The 25,087-nt window shown below is 47.0% G+C and overlaps 1 protein-coding gene across 12 annotated transcripts in view; it reads right to left on the reverse strand.

Moving 5' to 3' along the window:
* PATJ (PATJ crumbs cell polarity complex component) overlaps window positions 1–25,087 on the reverse strand; it is a 1,359,209-nt gene that overhangs the window by 801,203 nt on the left and 532,919 nt on the right. For all 12 annotated transcript variants that reach the window (XM_085602445.1, XM_085602441.1, XM_085602446.1 and 9 more), the window contains one exon: window positions 19,205–19,582. In XM_085602445.1, the coding sequence (XP_085458571.1) occupies window positions 19,205–19,582 (378 nt within the window). The remainder of the gene's footprint in view (window positions 1–19,204; window positions 19,583–25,087) is intronic.

Genomic DNA, 25,087 nt, shown 5'->3' on the forward strand with positions numbered 1-25,087 from the left:
CCCGGTCGCGCGTGATCTTCTTCAGCACTCTGGGCAGAAGTGGTATAGGCGGAAAGGCATATAACAGACCGCAACTCCACTCGCGACGAAAAGCGTCTACGAGCGAGTGCCGCCTTGGAAATTTCAACACGCAGGACTGATGACATTGCGCGTTCTCTTCGGTGGCGAATAGATCTAACCAAGGCTCTCCCCACTGCCGAAAGAGGCCTTGCTCCACGTCCGAGTTCAGACGCCACTCGTGATCCATCATGCACCGACGGCTGAGTTTGTCTGCCCTGGTGTTCAGAGAACCCACCAGGTGTTGAACCACCAGGGCGATGCCCTGATGTTCCAGCCATGTACAGAGGCGCAGAGCCTCTTGACAGAGGGTCCACGACCCCACCTCGCCCTGTTTGTTGCAATACCACATGGTGGTGGTGTTGTCCGTGAACACCTGCACTACACTTCCCCGGCCAGAGGGAAGGAATGCCTTCAGTGCAAGTCGGATCGCTCGCAGCTACAGAAGGTTGATATGGAGCCGGGACTCCGCCGGAGACCAGAGGCCTCTGATCTCCGCCTCTCCCATGTGGCCCCCCCATCCCAGGAGGGACGCATCCGTCACCACTGTGTGCTCCGGTTGGGGTAGGGAGAGGGATCTGAGGCTGACCCATGCGCGGTCTGCGAGCCACCACTGCAACTGTCTTGCAGTGCCCTCCGAGATCAGGACGTGGTCGGACAGGTTGCCCTGATGTTGAGGCCACTGGAACTTCGGGTCCCACTGCAGAGCTCGCATCCGCCACCTGGCGTGATGCACCAGCAGGATGCAGGAGGCCATCAGACCCAGCAGCCGTAGGGCCAACCTCACAGAAAATCTGGATATCCCGAACCCGCTGTTCGGGAGGATAAACCCGAAACTGCGCCGAGTCCAGAACCGCTCCGATGAAGACGAGCTTCTGGGAGGGACTCAGATGTGACTTCAGCATGTTGATGGAGAACCCCAGCGAGTGCAGGAGGTCGGTCGTAGTCTGGAGGTGGGAGACGACTGCTTGGGGCGAGCCCGCCTTCAACAACCAGTCGTCGAGATAGGGGAAGACTGGAACCCCTAATCTGCGCAGATGAGCTGCGACCACCGCCATCACTTTCGCGAACACCCGAGGGGCACTGGTAATGCCGAAGGGAAGCACGGTGAACTGAGAGTGCTCGTGGCTCACCGTGAACCGCAGGTAACGCCGGTGGGCCAGCAGAACGGGAATATGGAAATAAGCATCCTGCAGGTCCAACGCTACCATCCAGTCTCCAGGGTCCAGGGCAGCCAAAACCTGAGCTAACGTCAGCATCTTGAACTTCTCCTTCTGTAGGAAGACGTTGATGCTCCTGAGGTCCAAGATAGGGCGTAGGCCCCCTTTGCCCTTCTTGGGAACCAGAAAGTAGTGGGAGTAACAACCCTGTCCTACTTCTGGGCCAGGAACGCGCTCGATGGCCCCCTTGGCCAGAAGGACCGTAACTTCCTCCTGCAGAAGTTGCAAGTGATCACCGACATGCGGTGGTACTGCGGTGGCATGGCTGGAGGGGTCATCTCGAAGGGGAGGGAGTAGCCCCTTCGGACGATTTGCAGCACCCACCTGTCCGAAGTGATGGAACGCCAGTGGAGCAGGTGATGGCGAACTCTGCCTCCCACTGGCGTGGAATGGGCCTGAAAGTCCAGACTAGGAAGGCTTTGAGGCAGATGCTGCAGGGGCGGATGTGGACTGACAGGCTCTCCGTCCCCCTGTTCCACCACGGCGGAATCCACGTCCGCGGTGAGGGTTCTGCGGCTCGTGGCTGGACGAACGTGCGGAGCGCCCCTTCCTTGGCCATGAAAGGGGTGAAAACCAGAAGGCTGCTGGCACTGGGCCGAAAGGCCCAAGGATTTGGCCGTAGCCCTGGAGTCCTTCAAGCGCTCCAGCGCGCTATCTGCTTTGTCGCCAAAAAGGCGACGGCCATCAAAGGGCATGTCCATGAGAGTGCTCTGGACATCCCCTGAAAAATGTGTGGACCTCAGCCAGGCGTGACGACGAATCGCCACCGTCGTTGCAATCGCTCTACCCAGCGAGTCCGTGGTGTCGAGTCCACACCGAATGGAATACTGTGCTGCATCTCGCCCCTCAGCAAGAGCCTGGGCGAGCCGTGTCCTGGCCTCCTCAGGACACTGAGGCAGCACTTCCGCCACCGTATCCCACAGAGAGTGGGTGTAACGGTCCAAAAGGCATGCAGTATTAATGGACCGCAACCCAAGGCTGAGTGAGGAAAACAGTTTCTTACCAAACTGTTCCATTCTTTTGGATTCCCGGTCCGGAGGAGCGGACGGGAAGGCGGTGTGGGACGTTGATGCCTGGATAACCAGACTCTCAGGGGTGGGGTGCACGGACAGAAAGCAGGGGTCGCCCGGAGCTGGGCGGTGACACCGGGCTACGTTCCGATCCACAGGAGAGACTGTGGTGGGCTTGGACCAAGTGCCCATCAGAACGTCAGTGAGGGCCTCATTAAACTGCAGCAGAGGCTCCGAAGAGCTTACTGGCGGTTGAAGCACCTCGGTGAGGAGGTTAGTCCTCACGGCCACTGCAGGGAGCTCAAGGCGCAAGGTCTTGGCTGCCTTGCTCAGCACCACGGCATAAGTAGCACCCTCCTCTGTAGCCACGGAAGGAGGAGAGATAAAACCAGTGTCAGGCGAAGTGTCTAGACCACTGGCCTCCCCTAGCTCATCTGCCCAGTCCTGACTTAACTGGCACTGCTGTGCCAGAGGGTCCTCAGACCCCTCCCAGTCCTCCCCTTCATCCGTGTCCTGATAAACAGGCAAAAATGACGGAGCCGGGTCATAGGTGAATTCCCCACCCATCGATGCCGGACCCGTGTTGAAACCGGGGACGGCGTCGTCCGAGGACGGCGCCGGGAGTGACACCATGGGGGTCGGCACCAGCGGAGGAGTCGTGAGGTCAACTGGCGTCGACCGGGAACCAGGCCTGGATCCCACAGGGGCCTGCGGCGTCCGGACCGAAGTCGTTGACGGCACCGGGGGCGAAGCTGCCGGCTCGCTAGGACCCCCAGTCGGGCGGCAGGCCTCGACAGCGAGAAGAGAGTCCTCATAGCCACGAGGAAGTCTTGAATCTCGCCCGGAGTTGCATTAAGATTTGTATCTTTAAACCTCGATGTCTCGGTGAGCACTGTGCCCACTGAACTATCATACCTTAAGCATTTGTGAGGCTCTCAGCCAGTCAGACTAGACTCATTTCAAGATAAGAAATTCCTTCAAGATCTGTCTGAGTTTTGCAAATGTCTTGCATGAATAAACAGTAGGAAAAACATCCTAGATGCTAAGACCTACCTGCTACCAAAAGAGAGGATCCCTCAAGATAAGATGGGCCATGGAGGTGAGTGTGTGGCTTTTCATCATTAACATGAACGCCATCCATTAACTCTCCTACTGACCCCTCCACTAATCCATCCCCACCTGATGCCAAGGGAAATGTCATTGCAATAAGAGGTGATAGAGATGAAGTGAAGACATCTGAGGTGACAGGACTTTCAGGCTTGGCGACACCTGAATATATATGAGAGCTCAGAATGAAGACTGGTTCCAGTATGGCCTCTCTGGACCATCCAAATGAATCTCACTGATTGCGGTGTTGCCACAGTGGGAATAGTGGGTGGCTGACAGGAAATTACCCCACCAGCAATTATCGACCCAACAGAATGGTATGAGGGGCACACCACCTGTACCCTCAAGAATGACCAGGCATGCTGAGCAGATGGAAAACCCAGTAGTGAGATTGGAATGCTTGGAGCCCTCAGAGCAGAACAGAACAAAGCCACCTCAAGCCAACAGGTAGCCATACGGGACGGGATCATAAGCCGCCTCTAGGCTGCATGGAGATAATGCAGTAGAAAACCTAACGCTAGAAACCCGGCCGGTGGGCAATTAATGCTGCCTGAGGCTAGTTGTAACTGGTGAATTTATTGTGGCCTCCAGCGAAGATTTTAGAATGAAGGATCAGGATCTGCAGCCAGTGCAGCATTAAAGAACTTATTTTCGTGTAGTAGTCCAACACCCAGCTCCACAAAAAGCAGGATCTTACCTAACCAATGACTTTATGTAGGAAACTGGGGTGAGAATTTTATTCGGTGCATTCCCTTTCTATGTTGCCCATCGAGTTACCTTGTTACAAACCAAGATCCACTCTCTCTTTATGAGGTTGGGATGCGACTCCCGCAGGTGAAGAAGAATCCTGCAGCGCACTGGAGAAGACTTCCTCATATGCTGGTCACTGCCATCTGATAAGCCTGCACTGAGAATCCATGCCCTTGCTCCTATAGGTGCTTGAGAACCTCCTGCTATCTTGCACATTAAGCTCTATGAAGTAACCACTTATCTACTCCTTTGGCTCTGAGGGGGTAGAAGCAGAGCTACTGTTGTGCTCAGAAAGGGTAGGGTAAAACACCACTGCACTTTCAAATGATAAAGCAGTGGGATATAACGCTTGGTGCTGCATAGACTATGCCCTCACCTAAGTCTTGAATGACTCTTGAGTGTTACAGTTACAGTACCCTGTTTCAGGTCACAACTCAAGCCACAGTGGCAACTGCCAGCAGCATTTGGAGAACGGTACGTGCTACCATGGCTATCAGCATGGAATCGATCCTACGGGAACTCACCTCTATCAACGTCTCCATGTCTGCTGTGAAAGAGAGCACGGCAGAGACGAATGCTGAGATCAATTCGAATGCCGAGATCAATTCTGTTCGTGCTAATATCTCTGCCATTCGGGAAAGACTTTACTCAATGGAGCGTTGTCTGGCTGCAGCACTATACTTCAGTTGAGAGACATAACTCCTCTTCATAGGGGTACAGTGTGTCTGGAGGACAGGAGCAGAGAGGACAACATTTGGATTTCAGAAGTTCCTGAAAACATTGAGGGCACAGACATGCCGGCTCTTCCTCCCTACTTTTATTGAACTAATATTTTCCCATCCCTTGGAGATTCAAATAGTCCACACAAGACCCAACCCAAGGCAGAAACCTTCAGACCTATCCTAGACTGCCTCTTGCAGCATCGACAGGCCGGACACACCAACATGGCTGAAAAACGAATGAAAGTACCATTCGCTTACAACAACTGCAACATTTAAGCTGCTTTCTCTCAAGAGATATTAGACAAGAGGAAGAAGTTCTTGCGGTCATGGCTCCGAAAAAAACTACACATTAGATACAGACTTTTAACCCGCTACAATGTTGATCACAGTGCATGGCAGAGATTGAGAGTTCAAAAACTGGAGGACCTACAAAGGTTCCTACAAAGCCTGGACACTGGGGAGACACATCACATATAAAGACCACTGAGACTGCTGGTTGTGCCCAGTGGCCTCAAGGGGCAGCCTGATGAGAGGCAAATCTGGAGGGAGAATGTGAAGACTGGAATCAGTCATTAAAAGATGAGCATCTAATGAAGACCATACTGATGAAGTGAAAGCCAGGACAGAAAGTGACAAATCCTGGTCCCCCACAGTATTCAAAGCACTGCACTGCAGCAAAGCATAGCAACAGGTCATAATTCTGGATTAATATGCAACTTACCTCCTTCTACACACCACTTCCACCCCTTTTCTTCCACTGACGCACCTCAAGACTAAACCTAGTGACACTCTGTCTCTCTAACTACTAAGGGCTGGAAGGTTCCTTTTGATCTTGTGCACAACCTTTTTGTCTACACGCACCTTGAGGGCTGCTCCAGGTCACTCTGCTGTTGAAACTCAGCACGATCGGCTATTTTATTTCTCACAATGACCCACAATCTATTCACAACTTCAGTGAAGTCACTCAATGCTCTTACTACCCCATAAGACACCCACAGTCCCAAGCATGCACATGGGCAAAACCCTTCAAAGGGACTTTTACATAATCTTTCTGAAAGTAAAATGAGCTTACTCACTACATCAAGCACTAAAAAGGTATTGTCATACTGGTTCGCCAAGTCACCTAGCATTGTGCTACAAAAGGAAATATCTTCTACTAAAGATGCAAAATGACCGAATGGGGAAATTGAGTTATGCTTGTAATAAATCGACACCCTGACTCGACCTTTCAATCTCTTGCTCTTACATGAAGAGCTAGGTTGCTGTATTGTTTCATAAATTGCTACCCGTGACTGTCCAGAGAGCGTGCAGAGATGGAGAGGGGCATTAAGTTATCACTGAAATGTTAATGTTAATGTTTTTGGGATTTATAAAGCACACAAATACGGGGGGGCGGGGTCTTGGCGCTGAGAACACAGTAGGCCCGACCAGGCATCTAATTCTGGGATAGTCAGGTTTTTAGCCCTTTCCTGAAGATGGTGAGGGAGCCAGCACTTCTGAGCTCACTCTGGAGCGTATTCCAGAGTTTAGCGGTGCCATAGAGAAAACTACAGCCGCCCCAGTGAGAACATCAAATTCTCTGTACTGTCAGAAGTCTGACCCCTGTAGAGCAAAGTTGCCTGGCTGGTTCATACCAGACAAAGAGATTTTGGAGAAAGGAAGGTCCTGTGTAGCTCAGTGCCTTGTATGTCAGACATAGGGCCTTGAATTTGATACGTTGTGTTACCGGGAACCAGTGCAGGCCACGAATCTCTTTGGAAACAGATTTGTGCTTGGGAGTGTTAACCAGCAGCCGCTGTGTTTTGAACAGTCTGAAGCTTTTTTAGATATTGCTTCTGTATGTTCAAATAGAGCCCATTGCAATAGTCCAATTTTGACTGAATTAGCGATGTTACCACTGTCTTCCTAGTGTCCGTGGGGATGTAAGGAAAGATCTTCCTTATTTTCTTAATGAAAAAATGGGAGGCAGAGACGATGGCATTTGGATGTGAGAGTGCTAGTTTGTTGTCAAACCATATTCCCAGATTTTTAGCCTTGTGCGCTGGTTTTTGTGGTTCACCCATCCCTGCCGGCCACCACAGGTTGTCCCAGCTGAGTTGCATGTTGCCAAAAATTAGGACCTCGGTTTTTTCAGAATTGAGTTTGAGACAATGTGTACCCATGCATCTATTTATTGGACTCATGCAATTCTGAAATTGTAGAGCAGGAGAGGCCTGATTTCTATAGGCAGCCACCACTATCTGGGTATCGTCGGCGTAGGACATCAGGCTAAACCCACAATCCCGGATCAGTGGAGCAAGTTCTGAGACATAGATATTGAAAAGAGATGGGCTTAAGGAAGAGCCCTGTGGTACTCCGCACGGGAGGGTGTACGGCTCTGAATGATACCCATCTACCGCTACTGTTAGTCTCCTGTCCTTGAGAAAGGAGGACAGCAGGGCTAATGTCGCTCCCCTGACCCCCAGGCTCTCCAGCCGCTGCTGCAGTAGTGAGTGATCCACAGTATCGAAAGCGGCTGACAAATCGAGGAGTACAAGGGCGGCTGTACCTCCTCTATCAATCACCACTCCGATCTCCTGAGTGGCTTTGATGAGTGCCATTTCGGTACTATTCTCATGACGGAAGCCAAACTGGGAGTGATCGAGCAGATTATTTTCATGAATAAATTGGGATAGTTGAGTGTTCATAATTTGTTTGACTATTTTGGCTGGCAGCGGCAGCCGGGCTATAGGACGATAGTTGTTCGGGTTAGACCTATCCAGATTGTTTTTTTTTTTTTTTTGCAATGGGAGGATGGAGGAGTCTTTCCATCTAGATGGAAAATTGCCAGAGTTAAACATAGAGTTGAACATTTCTGTGAGTCCAGGGCTCACCACTTTTGCTATCTCTTTCAAAAAGGCCGGCAGGCAGGGGTCAGAATGAGACCCCGACTTTGCTTCTCATATATTTTTTCACCGTCTCCGATGATGTTGGGGAGAAACCGAGGAGGGTGTTATTTTTGGACTCAGGGCTTATTGGTCGAGTGGTGGGAAGGTGGGCTGATGTATCCTCAAAGGCCTTATAAATGTCCAGAACTTTGACTTTAAAGGCTGCTGCGATATCGTCACAAAACTTTTGATTGCCCTTAATCCCTGTGTTCTTGGGTATGGCCAGCTTATTTACTACCCCAAATAATTCTTTGGGGGAATTTTTTGCTTTCTCAATCTGTTTGGTGAAAAAGTCCCTTTTCTCTGATATCAGTAAGTTTTTATATTGTGTTAGGGCAGTTCTATACGCCTGTTTATCGGCTGAGTGATAGTTCGCTCTCCAACGCCTTTCCAAACAATGGCACTTTTGTTTTTCCTTCCGCAGTGTGTCAGAAAACCAGGGGGCAGAAGAGATACTCCTATTCCCTGAGGCTTTTTTTGTAGGCACTGAGGCCTTAACAGTGTCGTTAAGCCAGTCGGTGTATTTAGTAACAGCAAAATCTGGGTGAACATTTAGCAGTGGTTGTGAATCCTCAAAGTGTGTTTGGAGGGTAATTTTATCTACTTTATTCCACTATATGTAGGTAGAGGAAGGGGGCTTTGTAGTCCTCCCGTGCCCGACGATGGGGACTGGGAGGTTGAACTTGATTAACAAATGATCCGTCCATGTCAATGGGAGGGTGTCTTTTAGTGTAAGTCCCTGCGCCGAGGTAAAGATGCCATCTAAAGTGTGCACTGCCTCATGCGTGGAAGTCTGTACTAGCTGAGGTAAGCCTACGGCCCCCTGTGTGTCTAGTAAAGCATCCGTCTCCCTGTCATCCTTATCTTCGAGATAAAAATTGAAGTCTCAGAGAATAGTGAACTCATTGTTTAAGAGAGTTGATTCAAGAAGACTGTCTAGTTTCAGAGTAAATGCGCTTCTAGCGCCCAAGGACGGTAAAATAAAATGCCTCTGAAGGTTGACCTAGGGCTAAGTTCGAGGGCAAAGTGAACAGCCTCATAAAAGGGAGTGGAAGTTGGATGGAAGGTCGCTGTGAACTGCTCCCTTAAAATAATTGCTACTTCACCCCTTCATTTGATTGGCATGTCGACTCTGAAAGACCGAAATTCAGTGGTGGTTGCAGTGACAAAGTCCGGGTCAGAGGCAGCATCTGCCCATGTTTCTGTAATAAAAAGTATGTCTAAATTAAGACTGGAGATCATGTGTGCAATCTCGTCCTTGTGCTTTGCAAGGGACCTGACGTTTGCGAGGCCACAGTGAATGTCTAAAATCGCTGAGTGTTTGAATGAGTGGTAGCTCAGGGGAAGCGGGGAGGAGTGGAACGCTCTAATCGTTTAAGGTGGCGGGAATGAGAAACCACAAGGACAGTCTGTCTTCTCTCCACAAGGGGTCAAAATACAACAGCTATCCTTGGTCTTATTGACGAGTAGCAGTTCCCTGGTAGTGTACCTGAAACCCTGGGAGTTCAAAGGACCGGGGGTTATGGCCCTGGGCCCGGTCCATGCATGGACGGGCGCAGACGGGATTGCCTTAGACGCACCAGCGGCGCGCCCGCTGAGCATTTCTGCTGCGCATCAGCATCATTTGGCCCCTAAATGCAGCGGCGCCGGTGGAAGACTGGAACACGACCAACCGTAACAGCCTGATGGGCGGAAGTGAGGGAAAATGGCAGAGGTGGCTCTGCCCTCAGCGCAATCGGCACGGCAGCTGTGGCGGAACGGGGTCGGCACCAACTCAACCAGAGAGGTGCAGAGAAGTGCGGTAATTAAGTCAGGTGAGCAGAGAGTTAGAGCGAGTTTAAAGAATAAGCAACAGTTTTTAATACAAAATCAGCAATTTTAAAGACAGGTAAAAGCAGCCAGACTAAAAAAAGAACTTAAAAGCACAGCAAGTTAAAGGAGGAGGCTAAAAAGAACTCTGGTGAGGCGTGATCAGGGCTACCTTGAGTCCGCTATGTCCAGGGAACTGTAATGGTGGTGGGCTCTGTCTATACTTCAAATGGCCAAAAATGGTCTTACTTCACTCAATTATCCAGGATACTTACAGAGATGTTTAGTATGGTCAGCGGTGGTGATTGGAGCATGACCTGTTGGGGGATCAGTCACTTCATGATGGGTGCTGGCTACTATACTCCAGAGATAGGGAATATACATTTGTGCCATATGTACATGGCATATGTACCCGCATTGATTTCTTTCTCACTTCAACTTCTACTTTAACTTTTGCCCATTATTTCCTCATGCTCTGTTCTTGAGAGTGGCATTTCTAACCACAACACAGTCCAATTGCGGATGGACCTTAGTTTCATGGCACAACGTAAGTCCAATAGGCACATGAATGCAAACGCAACCAAATTGCGTGAAGAAAAGAACAAACAACGGTCGCATCTTATGACATACCTTTCAGACAATGAGGGATCTGTGGCTTTCGACAAGACACTATGAGCAGCCAGCAAGGCATATATGAAAAGGATCTCACTTCTAGAGACTCGGCACAACAAAAGAGCCGGTCATGAAAGAACAGGTGACACTGGAAACCATGATAGGGACCTAACTAGATGTTACAGGTGACACTGGAAAAGGTGGTTGTGTACCCCGCTAAAGGCTACAACACACCCAATTCCTACACAAACTGGCAAGAACAAAATATGATCTCAACTTTTATATTCATGACCCAAGCTGAATACAGCTTACACACTTACATAGGTCACACTGCAAACATGGGGAGAAGGCAGGCATACCTTTATAAGTGCCCAATTGAGGAAGAGAGAAGAACTGTTGACGATCCCAGCAATCCATTCAAACCAGGGGGTTTTAATGACACACCGTATGCAATACTTCAGAGATTTTTTAAATTCTTCTCAATCTTGACTCTCCTCACAACCATACCTCACACTTGGAAATCAGATTACTATCCACTATCCCCTTGCCTTACGGAGGAGTACAACTGGGAGGCAGCATATCGAAGGAAGAAATAGGAAAGGTAATGGATGGCATGAGCACCAGTAAAGCGCCCGGGGTACCTGGATTTCCGAATTAATATTATAAAATTAACAAAGTAAAGATATCACAACTGTGGCAAAGATCCCTTGTCCAGTTACAGGCGAATTTGATTATTATAGACAGAAACTAATTTAATCGTTCATATGTGCAGATGTGCAGATATTTATATAGCGCAAATCACCAACCGGTCTCTAAGCGCTTGCTTAGGGAACCCGTCCTGGTATTCACCTGTGAGATAACCCAGCAGGGCATCCACAAGGCGAAAGCCAGGCATCCCGCCGCGAGGGGCCATTGTGGAGATTAAGCAAGCTATTGCCCAGTCGCAGAGTGTGAACCCATGAATAGAGTATGCACTGGAGCGAGAATTATCGAGTCCATGGACAATTTATGGACTCAAGACCCAGCCAAGCCGGGAATTGAACCCTGGTCCCGGGCTGACCTCTGCTTCCAGGTCTGCCTACTCTAACCAGTGAGCCACACTTATGCACAGAACAAGTAGGCTTTGTCCCCAGTAGATCTTCAGTGGACAACATAAGGTCACTTCATCTCTTGTGACAGTTGAGAGACGATATGGATGATAAAGTGACCCTCTCGTTAGACGCCGAGAAGCATTTGATGGGGTAGAGAACAGATTTTGGGACGGATTTTATTAATAAGATACAGTGGTCATACGCTGAACCCCTAAGCTTAAGTTAACTGTAACAGTTTCACCTCAGACACCTTTGCTGTGTGGAACGTGGCTCGATATGGTTGTCTGCTCTCTCCTTTTGTTCATTCTGGCCCTTGACCTTTGACTGACAAAATCCACAAATCTACTGGAGTGAAGGGCACAGCACCTCTGACCTGACTTACAAAGATCTCTCTATGCACCGATGATATCCCGTTGACTCAAATCTAAAGTATCTATACCTGGCTTCATGTCCGTCATAGACTAATTTTCTTAGTTCTTTGGCTCTTTGATTAATTGGCCTTGGATTAATTGGTCTAATAGAGATCCAAAGTATCTATAATGTGTGATATGTCCCTTGCAGACTAGCTTTCATCTTTCTCTTACTCTTGGGTTAAATGGTCTAAGAGCAATGTGCTGCCAAAGTCCAGCTCCACTGAAAGCTTAGTGCTGAGCATTTACCCTTTGAGACAACAATGGCACCTTAGGTACCAAGTTATATTGTTCAACCTAGCCCTTTAGAATATGATGAAAGACAACAGCCCCACATTGATATTTAAGACATCAATGGATTTTATGCAGTGCTTGAGTTTGCAACTATACATGCGCCCTGCCTTGTTCTGATAAAGACATAACCCAATGCTTTTCCATTCTATATGTGATCTCACAGAATCCTGAACCCCCTCCTTGATACTGAATCAATGTATGGACCTCATATTTTGACCGTCCTGAATCCTTTGTCAATACTTAGGCTGGATTAGTTGGATGCATCGGACTGAGAATGTACTACACCCACCCTACTCAGTTCAGCTATTGTGCACAGTTCCCCTGTTGTACACCGGGTTCTTATCTCTACATCTCCCAGCAGCACAGCCCATACCTCCCTCACACACCCCTCTCACAAATCCATCAGTCAATAGTCTGTTGCTCACAAGCAATCCACATGGTCTGCCTTTGATGAGTGGAGCCACTTGATCCCCTAACTGGTGTTCATCATTCCCTCACAACAGCCCCCACTTTCTTTGCCCCCTATCTACACCACCTAACTATGGTCTTAGAGAAGCTAATGCTCTTTTCTACATACAATCTCGATCTAAAGTGATCCTAATGTGTGGAGACAGTATATTGTACTGTTTTTTGATTTCTATACAGCTTACATCACTTTCCATTGAAAATAGCTAATAAAACATTGCGTCAGAAAAGACAAGAGGAGCCTACTCTCTGTACCTGAAGCCCAGAAAGGCTCACAATAGCACTGAATAACAAGTTACTTACATTCGGCGGTCCTCCACCCGAACCTGTCCAGCCTCTACCTCCTTGCACGGAGATTGAGCGGCGACAGTTGACAGCTTTCGACCTTCCTCCCAAAGTCTGTAATGTAATCTTGGCAGCCAGGCGTCCCTTCACTAAAACGGTATACGCCTGTAGAGCAAAGGCTGTGGATCCCCTTTCTGCCCCTCATTCAGAAGTTCTCCTCTTTGTTCTTTCTTTGGCCCAGCAGGGCTCTGCTCTGGGCACTCTTAAAGGCTATCTTTCGGCCATTTCGGCTTTCTTTGCCTTGCTGATCAACCTTCTATTTTCAAGTCCCCAATAGTTAACAGATTTCTGAAGGGCATAACTCTTCTCTTTCCTCCTTCTCTTTTCGTAATGCACCAGTGGGACTTGAACCTTGTCCTTACGTATCGTATGTGTGATCCCTTTGAACCACTACATAATTGTCTTCTTCGTCTTCTTACCGTGAAGACCACTTTCCATCACCTCTGCTCACAGGGTGAGTGAGCTTCAGGCACTTTCCACCAAGCCCCTTTTTCTTGCTGTTCATCCGGACGAAGTGGTCCTTCACGCTAGGCCCTCTTTTCTGCCCAAAGTGGTTACCTCTTTCCACATAGGTCAGACCATCACATTGCCCATCTTCTTCCCGCCTCTGCATCCTTCCAAAGAGGAGGAGAGACTGGACCCAAAATGAGCGCTATCTTTCTACCTTGACCGCACAAAAGACTTACGGGTAGACGATCAACCCTTCGTGGGTTATGTGGCCGCCAAGAAAAGTCAGACCGTACATAAACGTACCATCTCTCAATGGGATGTCCTATGCATTAAAATCAGCTAATCTTTAGCTAAAAAGGAACCTACGGTAGGCCTGCGCACCTACTCTACCAGGGCGACGGCAGCCAGTACTGCTTTGGGACGTGGAGTCCCCTTACTTGACATCTGTCAGGCAGCCACGTGGGCATCCTAGCACACGTTTACCAAGCATTACTGCCTGGACCGCCAAGTCCAGAGAGATGGCTTTTTCGGCCATTCTGTTCTCCAGGACTTCCTGTGTGAACTTGGATCGCAGACCCACCTCCGGGGTTGGCATTGCTGGGGTATGTATTCTAAGGTAAGGAATCTATAACTACAATCTCTTTCAAATGAACAAGTTACTTACCTTCGGTATGAATTTGAATTTGAATTTGAAGGGATTTGTATAGCGCTCGTACACCTGGCGGTTTCTTGGCGCTCACTGACAATTGCTACTTGGTAGGTCGGAGAGAGGGTAAGGTGAGCGTTTAAGATGGGAAGGCTTGGGTGAAGAGGAAGGTCTTCAAGTCTCTACGGAAGAGGGGGTACTGGGTGCAGGTTTTGAGGTGCAATGGAAGAGAGTTCCAGAAGACTGGACCCGTGGTAGAAAATTTAGAGCCACCCCACTTCTTCCGTTTAAAACGGGGAACCAGGAGAAGGTGGTGAGAGGCGGATCGAAGGTCTCGTGAAGGCGTGTAGGATTGAATGGTTGAGTTGATGAAGGAGGGGGCAGATCCTGTCCGGGCTTTAAAGATGGTGCAACCAAGCTTGAATAAAATTCGTTGTCGGACAGGGAGCCAGTGCAGGGTAGAGAGGAGAGGGGTTACATGATGTGACTTAGAGAGGTTAAAGACCAGCCGAGCAGCCTGGTTTTGGACAAGCTGAAGGCGTCTCAAGAGGTAGTTGGGCATGCCATGGTAAAGGATATTACCATAATCTAGGCGAGATGTTACCATGGCTAACAGAATTAGTTTGAGCGCTTCTGGGGCGAAAAATCGAGAGACTCTGCGGATGGTCCTAAGTGAAAGGAAGGCTGAGGAAACCACAGCAGACACTTGAGAGTGTAAGGAGAGTTGATTATTAATTTTAAATCCAAGGGTTTTGACAGAGGGTACAGGGGTGGGAGGGAGGCCAAGTGAAGGGGGCCAAAAAGAAGATGTCCAGGGACTGGAGCAACCACCCGTTAGCACCAACTCCGTTTTATCGGGGTTGAGCTTCAAGTGGTTGAAGTTCATCCAGTCCTGAATAAAGGTCATAATGGACTGGACATTGGACATAGACTCAGGGGTGGAGGAAAGGGAAAAAATGAGCTGGAGGTCATCTGCGTAATTGTACACAGAGACCTCCAGACGCTGTAAAGCAAAAATGAGGGGGGCAATGTAGAGGTTAAACAAGAGAGGGGACAGAGAGGAGCCCTGGGGAACACCACACTGAATTGGTTGAAAATCTGCAGAGAACTCTCCCAGACGAACCGCTTGAGTCCGACCGTTCAGAAAGGAGGATAACCATAGTAGCGCTGTTCCTCTGATTCCCGCCGCTTCGACACGGGAAAGTAAGATGGTGTGGTCCACCGTGTCGAATGCGGCGGAGAGATCTAAGAGGATCAGGGCCTGATGTTGGTTGGTATCCATTCCTTGTCGGAGATTGTCCAGAACCGATGTTATAACGGACTCAGTTGAGTGGGCTGGGCGGAAGCCGGCCTGTCTAGGGGCTAACACGCCGTGACTTTCCACGAACTCGCTCAAGGTTTTAACCACATGCCGTTCCAATACCTTCGCCAGGTAAGGCAAGAGGGAAATTGGACGGAAGTTAACTGGATCGGAGGGGTCCACACCAGGTTTCTTCAGGATCGGGACAATCACAGCCGATTTGAGTGCAGGAGTAACAATGCCCTTAGCCAGCGAGCTGTTTAAGAGCACTAAGGGTGGTGAGGGGCAGTGAGTGTAAATCTGCTTTAATATATAAGCGGGGCAGGGGTCCAGCGGGGAGCCGGACTTGACCAACGGGAGAATAGAGAGAAATGAGTCGGTCGAAAGAGGAGGAATTGAGTCCAAATATGCGGTGGCTGGAGGGCAGCGGGGGTCAGTGAAGGTCTGGGATGGGGAGGGAATTTTGCTTTTGATTTTGTTAATTTTGTCCAAGAAAAAGAAATTGAGCGAGTCACATAATGTTTGAGAGGGTAATGGTTTAAGCGATGTTCTGTCGGAAAAGGCAAGATCTTGGATGATAGAAAAGATTTCTCTAGGCCGATTTTCCGCAAGCTGGATTTTAGAGGAGAAATAATTTTTCTTCGAGTCAAGTATAGCTGTCTTGTACTGGGTAAGAAGTTCTGTATAACGATTTTTGGCAGTTGGGCAGTAATTCCGTCTCCATTTTCGTTCGGCTTGGCGGAGAGTGAGTTTTTTGTTTTTTAAATCCTCTGAAAACCAGCGATTAGCGTTTTTGGGGCGTTTGGTTGCGATGCGTTTAAGCGGGGCGATGGCATCGCACCCGGCCCGCAGCCAGTTAGTAATTGCTTCTGCCTGGCCAGAGGAAGGCAGTGCAGTCAGTTCAGGGCTGGAGGAAGAAAGGAGAGACGATAGGGCTACGATGTCAACTCGGTTCCATGAGCGCACCCAGACATTTTTCACAGCGGTAGGTTTGGGTGGTGGAATAGGGGATAGGGAAAAGGTGATTAGTGAATGATCTGACCATGAACATGGGGAAATTGAGAGGGAGTTGACCGGGCAATCACGTTGCCAAATTTGGTCCAGGATGTGCCCCAACCTGTGTGTGGGAGCATTAACAACTGATGAGAAGTTGAGCGACCCAAGAGAGTCTGAAAACTCCTTGGACGTGGCGCATTCCGCAGGGTCGGAAGGCCAGAAGTTGAAATCTCCTAAGACTAAGATGGAGGCGTGGTTAACCACCAGGGTTGCCATTAAGTCTTGAAAACAGGGGAGGAAAGTTTGAGGGGAGGACGGGGGTCTGTACACCAGGACACAAGTTAACGGAGGGGTGAAGGAAAGGGAGCGAACCACTAGGCAGTCTGAGATTCCCATGGAGGGGGAGACCAGAGGCTGGAAAGTGAGTTCTTTGCGGGCAATCAAAGCGACCCCTCCGCCGGGCCTGCCAGAGGAGCGATCAGCTCGAATGGCATAGTAGGCCGGGGGGAGTATCGCTAGCAGGGAGGGAAGGGAACTGTCCGAGAACCAAGTCTCGGTAAGAAACAGTAAGTCAGGTTTATGAACATCGAAAAGAGTGAAAAGATCGAGCTGATGTTTTACTGCCGATCTTGTGTTTAAGTATATAGCAGATATTGCTGTGGGGGGAAGGGCATCTGGGTGCCGAATAGGGGGACTGGTGTTCAGATACGTAGGCAAGGTGTTAATATGGACGGTGTTCTGTGGGGTTAATAGCCCTAGGTTGGAGATGCGAGCTAAGGTAGCAGCCGGTGGGGTCCACTTGCCCTGGAGGCTGGTGAGTTGCGAGCGGGAATATTGAGTGCAAGAGGCAGGGTGTATGGCCTCTGGTCTCGGTCGGTCGCGGACGGGCGCAGACGGGCTTTCCTTAGGCGCGCCTTCGGCGCGCAATCGTCGCGCCCGCTGCGCTCGTCCGCTGCGCTTCCTGGGGAGGCACATACTTATGGGTTACACGCCGGTGTCTGGGCAGCGGAGGGGCCGCTTGAGTTGAGAGAGGCTTGGGTGAGCGAATAATTCAGTTAAAAGCACAAAAATTCACAAAGAAACAATTTTAAAAGAACGGTGCGCTCTCCCGGCTTTCCGCCTCAGGAGCAGCGTTTGTCAGGTGGAGAGGCTGGTGAGCAGCGTCTCTTTTAAGCTGTGGGCGGTGGGCGTGGCCTCTGATGGGGGCGTGGCCTGTCGATCGGCCGAGGCGCTGTCAATCGTTTTACACGCCGGTTTCTGGGCAGCGGAGGGGCCGCTTGAGTTGAGAGAGGCTTGGGTGAGCGAATAATTCAGTTAAAAGCACAAAAATTCACAAAGAAACAATTTTAAAAGAACAGTGCGCTCTCCCGGCTTTCCGCCTCAGGAGCAGCGTTTGTCAGGTGGAGAGGCTGGTGAGCAGCGTCTCTTTTAAGCTGTGGGCGGTGGGCGTGGCCTCTGATGGGGGCGTGGCCTGTCGATCGGCCGAGGCGCTGTCAAGCGTTTACACGCCGGTTTCTGGGCAGCGGAGGGGCCGCTTGAGTTGAGAGAGGCTTGGGTGAGCGAATAATACAGTTAAAAGCACAAAAATTCACAAAGAAACAATTTTAAAAGAACGGTGCGCTCTCCCGGCTTTCCGCCTCAGGAGCAGCGTTTGTCAGGTGGAGAGGCTGGTGAGCAGCGTCTCTTTTAAGCTGTGGGCGGTGGGCGTGGCCTCTGATGGGGGCGTGGCCTGTCGATCGGCCAAGGCGGTGTCAAGCGTTTTACACGCCGGTTTCTGGGCAGCGGAGGGGCCGCTTGAGTTGAGAGAGGCTTGGGTGAGCGAATAATTCAGTTAAAAGCACTACGTATCTGTACGAGACATATGTAGTTATAGATTCCTTACCGCCCCACCCATCCTACCCGTTCTGCGAACTGACGTCTCAGGATAGGGACTCCCTTACAGGGCCCTAGTTTTGTGCACCAGTGATCAGTGTCTTGCATGGCTCTGCGCTTCTAGCGTGCAAAGTCGAGTAAGAACTGACATCAGCACGCAAGAGCGGCATCTAAGTATACACCACAATGTCATTCTGGCAAACACGACGCCGACGATGTACGCGGACGACGAGCAAGAATATTGCTACGAAATAATTTCTCCGGATCCAGTCTGACACCTGGGTGTAATTCTAAGGTAAGGAATCTATAACTACAGTCTCTTTCAGATCATTTCTGCAAGTAATAGAAGAGTAGCAAGAGTTGAATATGTCTTAAATTCTTACACTGCATCCGGTAGTGAGCAGGTATTAGGTTTGAAGATCCTTGACTATCTAATTCTACAAATACTAGCAACTCCAGCTGCATTGATGTAAAGGCCAATGTCACTGGACCCACCAGCAGTGATGAACTGTAGTAGTAAGTCACAGTCATGAATCAGTCACAAAAACACTGCCTGGTACCAAACTGTTTCTTTGAACAAAATGGTGTGGACGTATAGACAGTCATTTTCTTCCCAACCTTGCACCTGATTCTGACTAGTGTACAAATAATAAATCAGAGACCACTTCAATTTTTTACGACTCTGTATTACAATCTTGGAACCAATTGCACATCTCTGAGCGTTTCCCATCAGGTCAAGCTTGGAGTAAATCAATTAGGTAAACAGCACACATGCGCAATTTGTATACCTCAGAAAGGGGAAACATTTTAATAATTAAAGGAACTTTCATGTGCAAAGTGGAATGGTCCACAAATAAGGCATCTGATAAGTACTAAAACCTGAGCAATCAATATTTACCAGACTGACAATCTGTGGCCCTCCTGGAATCAGCACCTTTGTGTCTAAGCATCTTCCCTTCATGCTAACAGAGGTGAGGGCGATAATATGGGAGATATTGTGCCACCAGAACCAGATGTGCCATCACAATAAGACGACTGCTCAAAGTTCCATATGTTTACACTAAAGAGAACCCTTCTACTGCCATGCAGTTTTTTAATGTTGTAAATAGCAGGTGTCTTACCCCTGTTGATTCCTTATAAGTATAGTCGGGTGGTTGCTTGGCGGGTCGGTGCATCTCTGATTCTGCATCTGTGACTACACTCTGCTCCATCTCCTTTACCCAGTTTTCAGTGTAGCTGTGGTGCTTCCCTGTTGTGTAGTGGGAGTGTGTACTGCGTGTTTCAAGTGGCATATTGGCCTTATTGTTGCTTTGCAAATATTCCTCTTCGTAATCCTCATCAACAAGCATTTCACGCTCCTCCCCAATTTCCTCCATTTCATGCATTTCCCATGACTCCTTGGTACTTTCGCTTTCACTGCGTTGCAAATTAAATCTTCCTATATGTAGTGTAGGCTCATCAACAAGTTCTTCTTTTGAAAACACCTCATTTCTAAAGACCTGTGGACAAAAAATAAATAGAAAGTCACAAATAATGAATTATCACTGTAAAAAACAACTTGGGGAAAATGTTTGTCAAGTCTGCAACAGTTATTCTTAATTATACAATCCAATTGTTAGTCCATGTTAGATTACAGCAAATTGCACATTTTATGATGACACCACTTATTTTCAGCCATTTGTTTCATTTATACAGAAATTGAGATCATAGATATTTACACCTTAGACTCACCATAGTGATCAACTCTAGGTTTACTCCCACACCATAATTACTTCAGTGAATCTGTTCCAAAAGACCTATTTCCCATGCAAACAGCTGTGATGGGTCCAAGTGCTAAAGTATTTTGGAGTTGTAACGTGTCTATGTCAGGGAGCTAGCAGAACAGCATCAATATAACAACAGATTCCTAATAAGAGTTGGCACTGTTAAAGGGTATACCCTGTGATGTATATTAATTAAAAGGTACGATCAATTTGGTTTCTTAGGTATAAGGTATCGTGAAACATCAATGTGGTGTTCATAGCATCTTCATTTCATCTCTGGCTGATGTGCTCTCGAATGGTGGTGATTTACGGATTCACATGGTGCTGAGTTATGGAGCTAAAGAGGAGATGTTATGCTAAACCCAGAAATTCAGGAAGGTGGTTGCTACTAGCTAGTTCACTGAAAAAACTGCATGCTCAAAGTCAATTTATTTATGTTTGATGCACAATTAAGATAGGTGCATATCAGTGCAAACTTGTGTGAGAAATCTCAGTAAAATGAGCCCAGGAACAAGTGAAGGAATGAAAGAAAGCACATTCATACTCACAAGTCAACTTTCTTTAGTAGTTCTGGATCAGGCATTATATAAAGTGGTGCCCCTACTCTATTCCTAAAATAAGAATGCCTAATGCTGAGCTATTTACCATATGGTCTTGGGAATCCCACCCCTAAGCTCACTAGAAAAAGAAAGTAATTATTTTCTTTGGTCTCTATGGAGGATATCGATGCTCGGTATCCATATCCACTTCAAAATACATTTGTAGCCAAAAGTGCTACAATAGTCAGCATGCTAGTTGCCATGTCTAAAATCAGCATGACATTATTTAAGACTTCCAGGAAGTCCAGTATTTTCTCTTTGGTGTGGCCATCCACAAATCTCCCGACTCCCACAAAAAATGATGGTGACAACCCAGCAGAGCCTTACAGCATTTAATGCAGCAGCACCTGTCCTGAAAATGTTAAGTCCATCTGAGTCAGTCTTCATGTTCTCATTGTCTCTAAAGCAGGAAGTAACATAGAATCTGCTAGTCAGTCAGTTTAAAAAAATCTTCAGGTGCTGCTTGGGTTTTTTATAATTTCTTTTACAGCCCGGAAGAGTTATGCCTTGTTGTCTTCAGCATATGGAAATTCTGCTTAGTGGATTCCAGATAACTAGAGACTAATGAAAGAGTATTCTGGGTCTCTGAGTCTTAAGGTTTTGAAAATCAACGAAGAGTTAACTTGGAGAGTTCAACACATCTTCCCTCCTCCACCCTACGAGAGCAGAGGATAAACAATGTGTAAAGGTAATTTAAATTAATTGTATCATTGTTACATGCAGTTCGCTTCTCAAAAAGTATAGACAGGGTGGCTGTGGTACAAAAGCAGGAAAACAATGGAAATCCATTACAAAATGGAAGAGAATTAAATGCCACGCTCTACGGTGACTATAGAAGACCAAAACGGTCAAAAGCGGATGTGAAAAATTGAAACTAATGAGGTGCATGAGCATAGCACAGTGTTCAGTTTCGGTATACAGTGTCTTAGTGTTCAGGGAAAAAAGGCAGAAAAATGTTTCTTTTGTCAATAAACAATTTAATATGACTATGTTTAAAAACTATATAAGAACAGACGAGATATATATATATATTACCTACTGGCGGTCGCCAGTAGGTAGTTATAGTTAGGACCACGTTTCCATAGGAAAACCTCAACATTCTATTTTGAATAACTTTGGCGCCGGTCGACGAATCCTCGCGAATTTCTCAAAATAGGTGGGGCGCTACGCTCCGCTCCTACCCTGAAAGTCTCGGGGGGATCCGTCAAGCGGGGGCTGAGATAAAAGGGGGGTCCCAAAACGCGTTTTTCCCATGCATTTTTCCATAGGACCTTTAGAACGAGCTACAGCCCGAACGGCTGAACAGAATTACTTGAAATTTGGCAGAGAGGTAGTCCCTAGGTCAAGGAAGTGCCTTTTGTAGGTTTGGTGTAAATCTGTTCAGTAGATTCTGAGAAAATAGCCTTTAAATCAATATATATATCTGAGCCCGCTTACGGTACGCTTACCGTACGCTTACGGTAAGCGTACGGTGGCGTGCGCGAGCGCGATTCTGATTGGCTCTTAGATCTTAGTAAACATTCGAATCGGTCGAAACCAGGAAGCGGCGGCCGCCATTTTGTGTATTTCACTCTGAAAAAAAAGAGTGAAAACAAGGAAAGGGGGCAATGAGGAGAGTTACAGACCCCCTAACATTTGTAAGGGGGTCAAAGAAGGACAGAAAAGTACAAAAAAAACATTTATTGATTTTAAAAAAAATCACGGGGTAAGCTTACGGTAAGCGTACGGTAAAAAAAAAATAAAAAAAAAAAAATGAAAAGCAGATTTAAGAGTTTAGATATTAGGGAGCTCTAAAAAGAGCTGTTGTGTTTATGAAGTCATTTTTTAAGTGGTACCTACAAGTAAGTACCGATGCAGAGTCTAAGGTTCAAGAGGAAGACTCTGTTCCCTTCATCATTGAAGTGCACACCATCTCCTCTATAAATGTCTTGCATGTCATAACGCAAGTTGTTGTGGTAAATGGCACCCATACCATAGTCACGGAGGAAAGCAGAAACAGATTTGTTGACGTGCTTTCTTGCTTTGTCAATCTGTGGACAGAAATGATTGGACCAGTTCCATTTTTGCCTTTGGCATATGTTGGAAAACACAAAGGCAGTTTTAGGGAAAAGTGTAAACAGTTGTGCAAAGGTGTCCTTCATAAGCATTTCCAGACCTACCCCAGTCAAAGTGCCTAGGTCATTGCCACCACAGTGCACTATTATGAGGTCAGGGTGTTGGATTTGAATGAAGGATTTCACCAATGGCATCAATTGGTGCCACTTTAACCCTCTCTGACCAATCCATTTAATGTCTACATTTGGCAAAGCAAGGTCTCTCACCATACCTGTTTTCTCTGCAAACTTTTCACTCCAGAAGACATAGCTGTGCCCTACAATCCACACTGTGAACATCTTCAAAGGAGAACTGGATGCACTCAGGAGGTGTCTTTCAGTAGAATGGCAATATGAAAAGAAAGACAGTTTGGAAATGGAGGCATACATATTTTTTACAAAACAAAAAGAACTGATTGGCTGTTTCATACCATTCTAGAATAAAAACTAGGCTGTATGTGTAAATTAATAGAAGCATGTTTTGTATTGGTAAAAAAAAATGTGTAACCAAAGAACAGTACTATGGATTTGCTGTTAGGTTTGAAAAGTCAAGCACTCTTGCTCTGTGGAATTGAAACATTGTTTGGCGAACTTCTGACCTAACTCAACACAGCAGTGTTCCATGAGCTGTTGCTATGGTAGCAGGCAGAAGTCAAGTTGGGGGAAGGGTACTAGGCAGAAGTCAAGTTGGGGGAAGGGTACTTTTGGAAAAGGGTTGGTTTTCAACCAATAGAAATGTGTGATTACATTTGAAAAAAAGGGGGAAGCACTGAGATTTGAAACTTACAAGTATATGTGTGGAAAAATAGAGGGAAAGTTTGCCATTATCTGGTTCTGCTGAGAGGAGAGAGGTGAACACAACAGAGATCCTGGCTCTGATAATCTGCTGTTTGAGTGTCACATTTCTTTCACAACTAACTAATTTTAAAGGTGAGTTTACAGTTTGAGAGGGGATGTATGTGGTAACTTAAGAAATGAATAATAGAAATGGAAATTGTTTTTGTTGTAGTTACACATGGTGGTTTCATAATGTGTCAGTCTGTAAAAGTGATTTTCACTTGCCCCGAAAAAAAAAAGAGCAGTAAGTGTGCTTTCAAATTGGCAAAGAAATTTCGTTTTGGGACTAATGTGAAAACATGACTCTGTGTGCAGAGAGGAATTATAGGCAGAGATTTATTGCGTCTTGCTCTGGTGATTTCACAGTTGCATTAGATGGAAAGGGGGAGCGAATTTTTGGGGGAAGAAGCAGAGTCTTAGCACACACCCATGTGCTTGCCATGTATAGTCATGCACAGTATTTACAAGCGAGTGGGGTTTTCAGGTTTCAGTCTGTAATGCAAATACATTCAGCATCACTAAGGCTGGTTGCCCTTGCTGGAGTGTAGGCAGTCACCGAGAATACACATGGTGGTGGTCTGAAAAAACAGTTTGGACATGTGCATTTAAATAAATCAAAAAAAGTGGTTTCATAATGTGTCAGTCTGTAAAAGTGATTTTCACTTGCCCCGAAAAAAAAAAGAGCAGTAAGTGTGCTTTCAAATTGGCAAAGAAATTTCGTTTTGGGACTAATGTGAAAACATGACTCTGTGTGCAGAGAGGAATTATAGGCAGAGATTTATTGCGTATTGCTCTGGTGATTTCACAGTTGCATTAGATGGAAAGGGGGAGCGAATTTTTGGGGGAAGAAGCAGACTCTTAGCACACACCCATGTAAATATGTGTACTGTATTATAAAATGTTTTAAAAATATTAATACTTTTTTCTTTTTTTCCAGATAGATATAGAAAATTTTCGAAAACTACAAACATTTTTTAAAATATTTTTTAAAAAAACAAATGAATAAATATTTTTTCAGTGAGTATGGTAAGTCAATAATAATAATTGTAGTCTCTCAAGGACCTTGTAATGTGTTTATTGATTTTTAGTGTTTTTTTTAAAAAAAAAAAAAAAAGTACGCGCACCGTACGCGTACGGTAAAAAAAAAATAAAAAAAAGTTTTTAAAAACATATGTAAAAAAAAGATGAAAGATAAGGTTGGCTCTTAAAAGAACCGTTGTGTTCATGCAGGGACAGAGGAAAGGAAGCATGGGAAAATTATTCAAAGCGACAAATGTGTTGATCTATTTTGTTGTTCACTAGGGAAACACTGGTCTCCCTATAGCAAATTAGATCTTGACAAAATGTGCATCGAATATCAACCTTCCGAAATCGAGGGTTGATTTCCAGAGGGCCAGCAAAAGGAGATTCTCCCCCCACAGATGAAGGGCTCACCTGACCTGCAGAAGAAGGAGTCAGCCCTGCAGATGATGGTTCAGGCTGAGCTGCTGTGGATGTACTGGCTTGTCTTTCTGAAGAGTTACCTCCAAAAAGATGACCATGTGTCCTTCTGTGTACATCCTGGAGGTGTCTCTTCATGGTGTGATTCCCAAAGGAATACTTCCTGTTAGGATTACCTCTAGAAAGTACACGCTTACACAGCTTACAAGTCACTAAGGGTGCATTTACCTTTTGCTGGCCTTCAGGAAAAGTAAAATAATCCCATACATAAG

Source organism: Triturus cristatus, chromosome 4_2, assembly GCF_964204655.1.
Source record: "Triturus cristatus chromosome 4_2, aTriCri1.1, whole genome shotgun sequence".
NCBI lineage: Eukaryota > Metazoa > Chordata > Amphibia > Caudata > Salamandridae > Triturus > Triturus cristatus.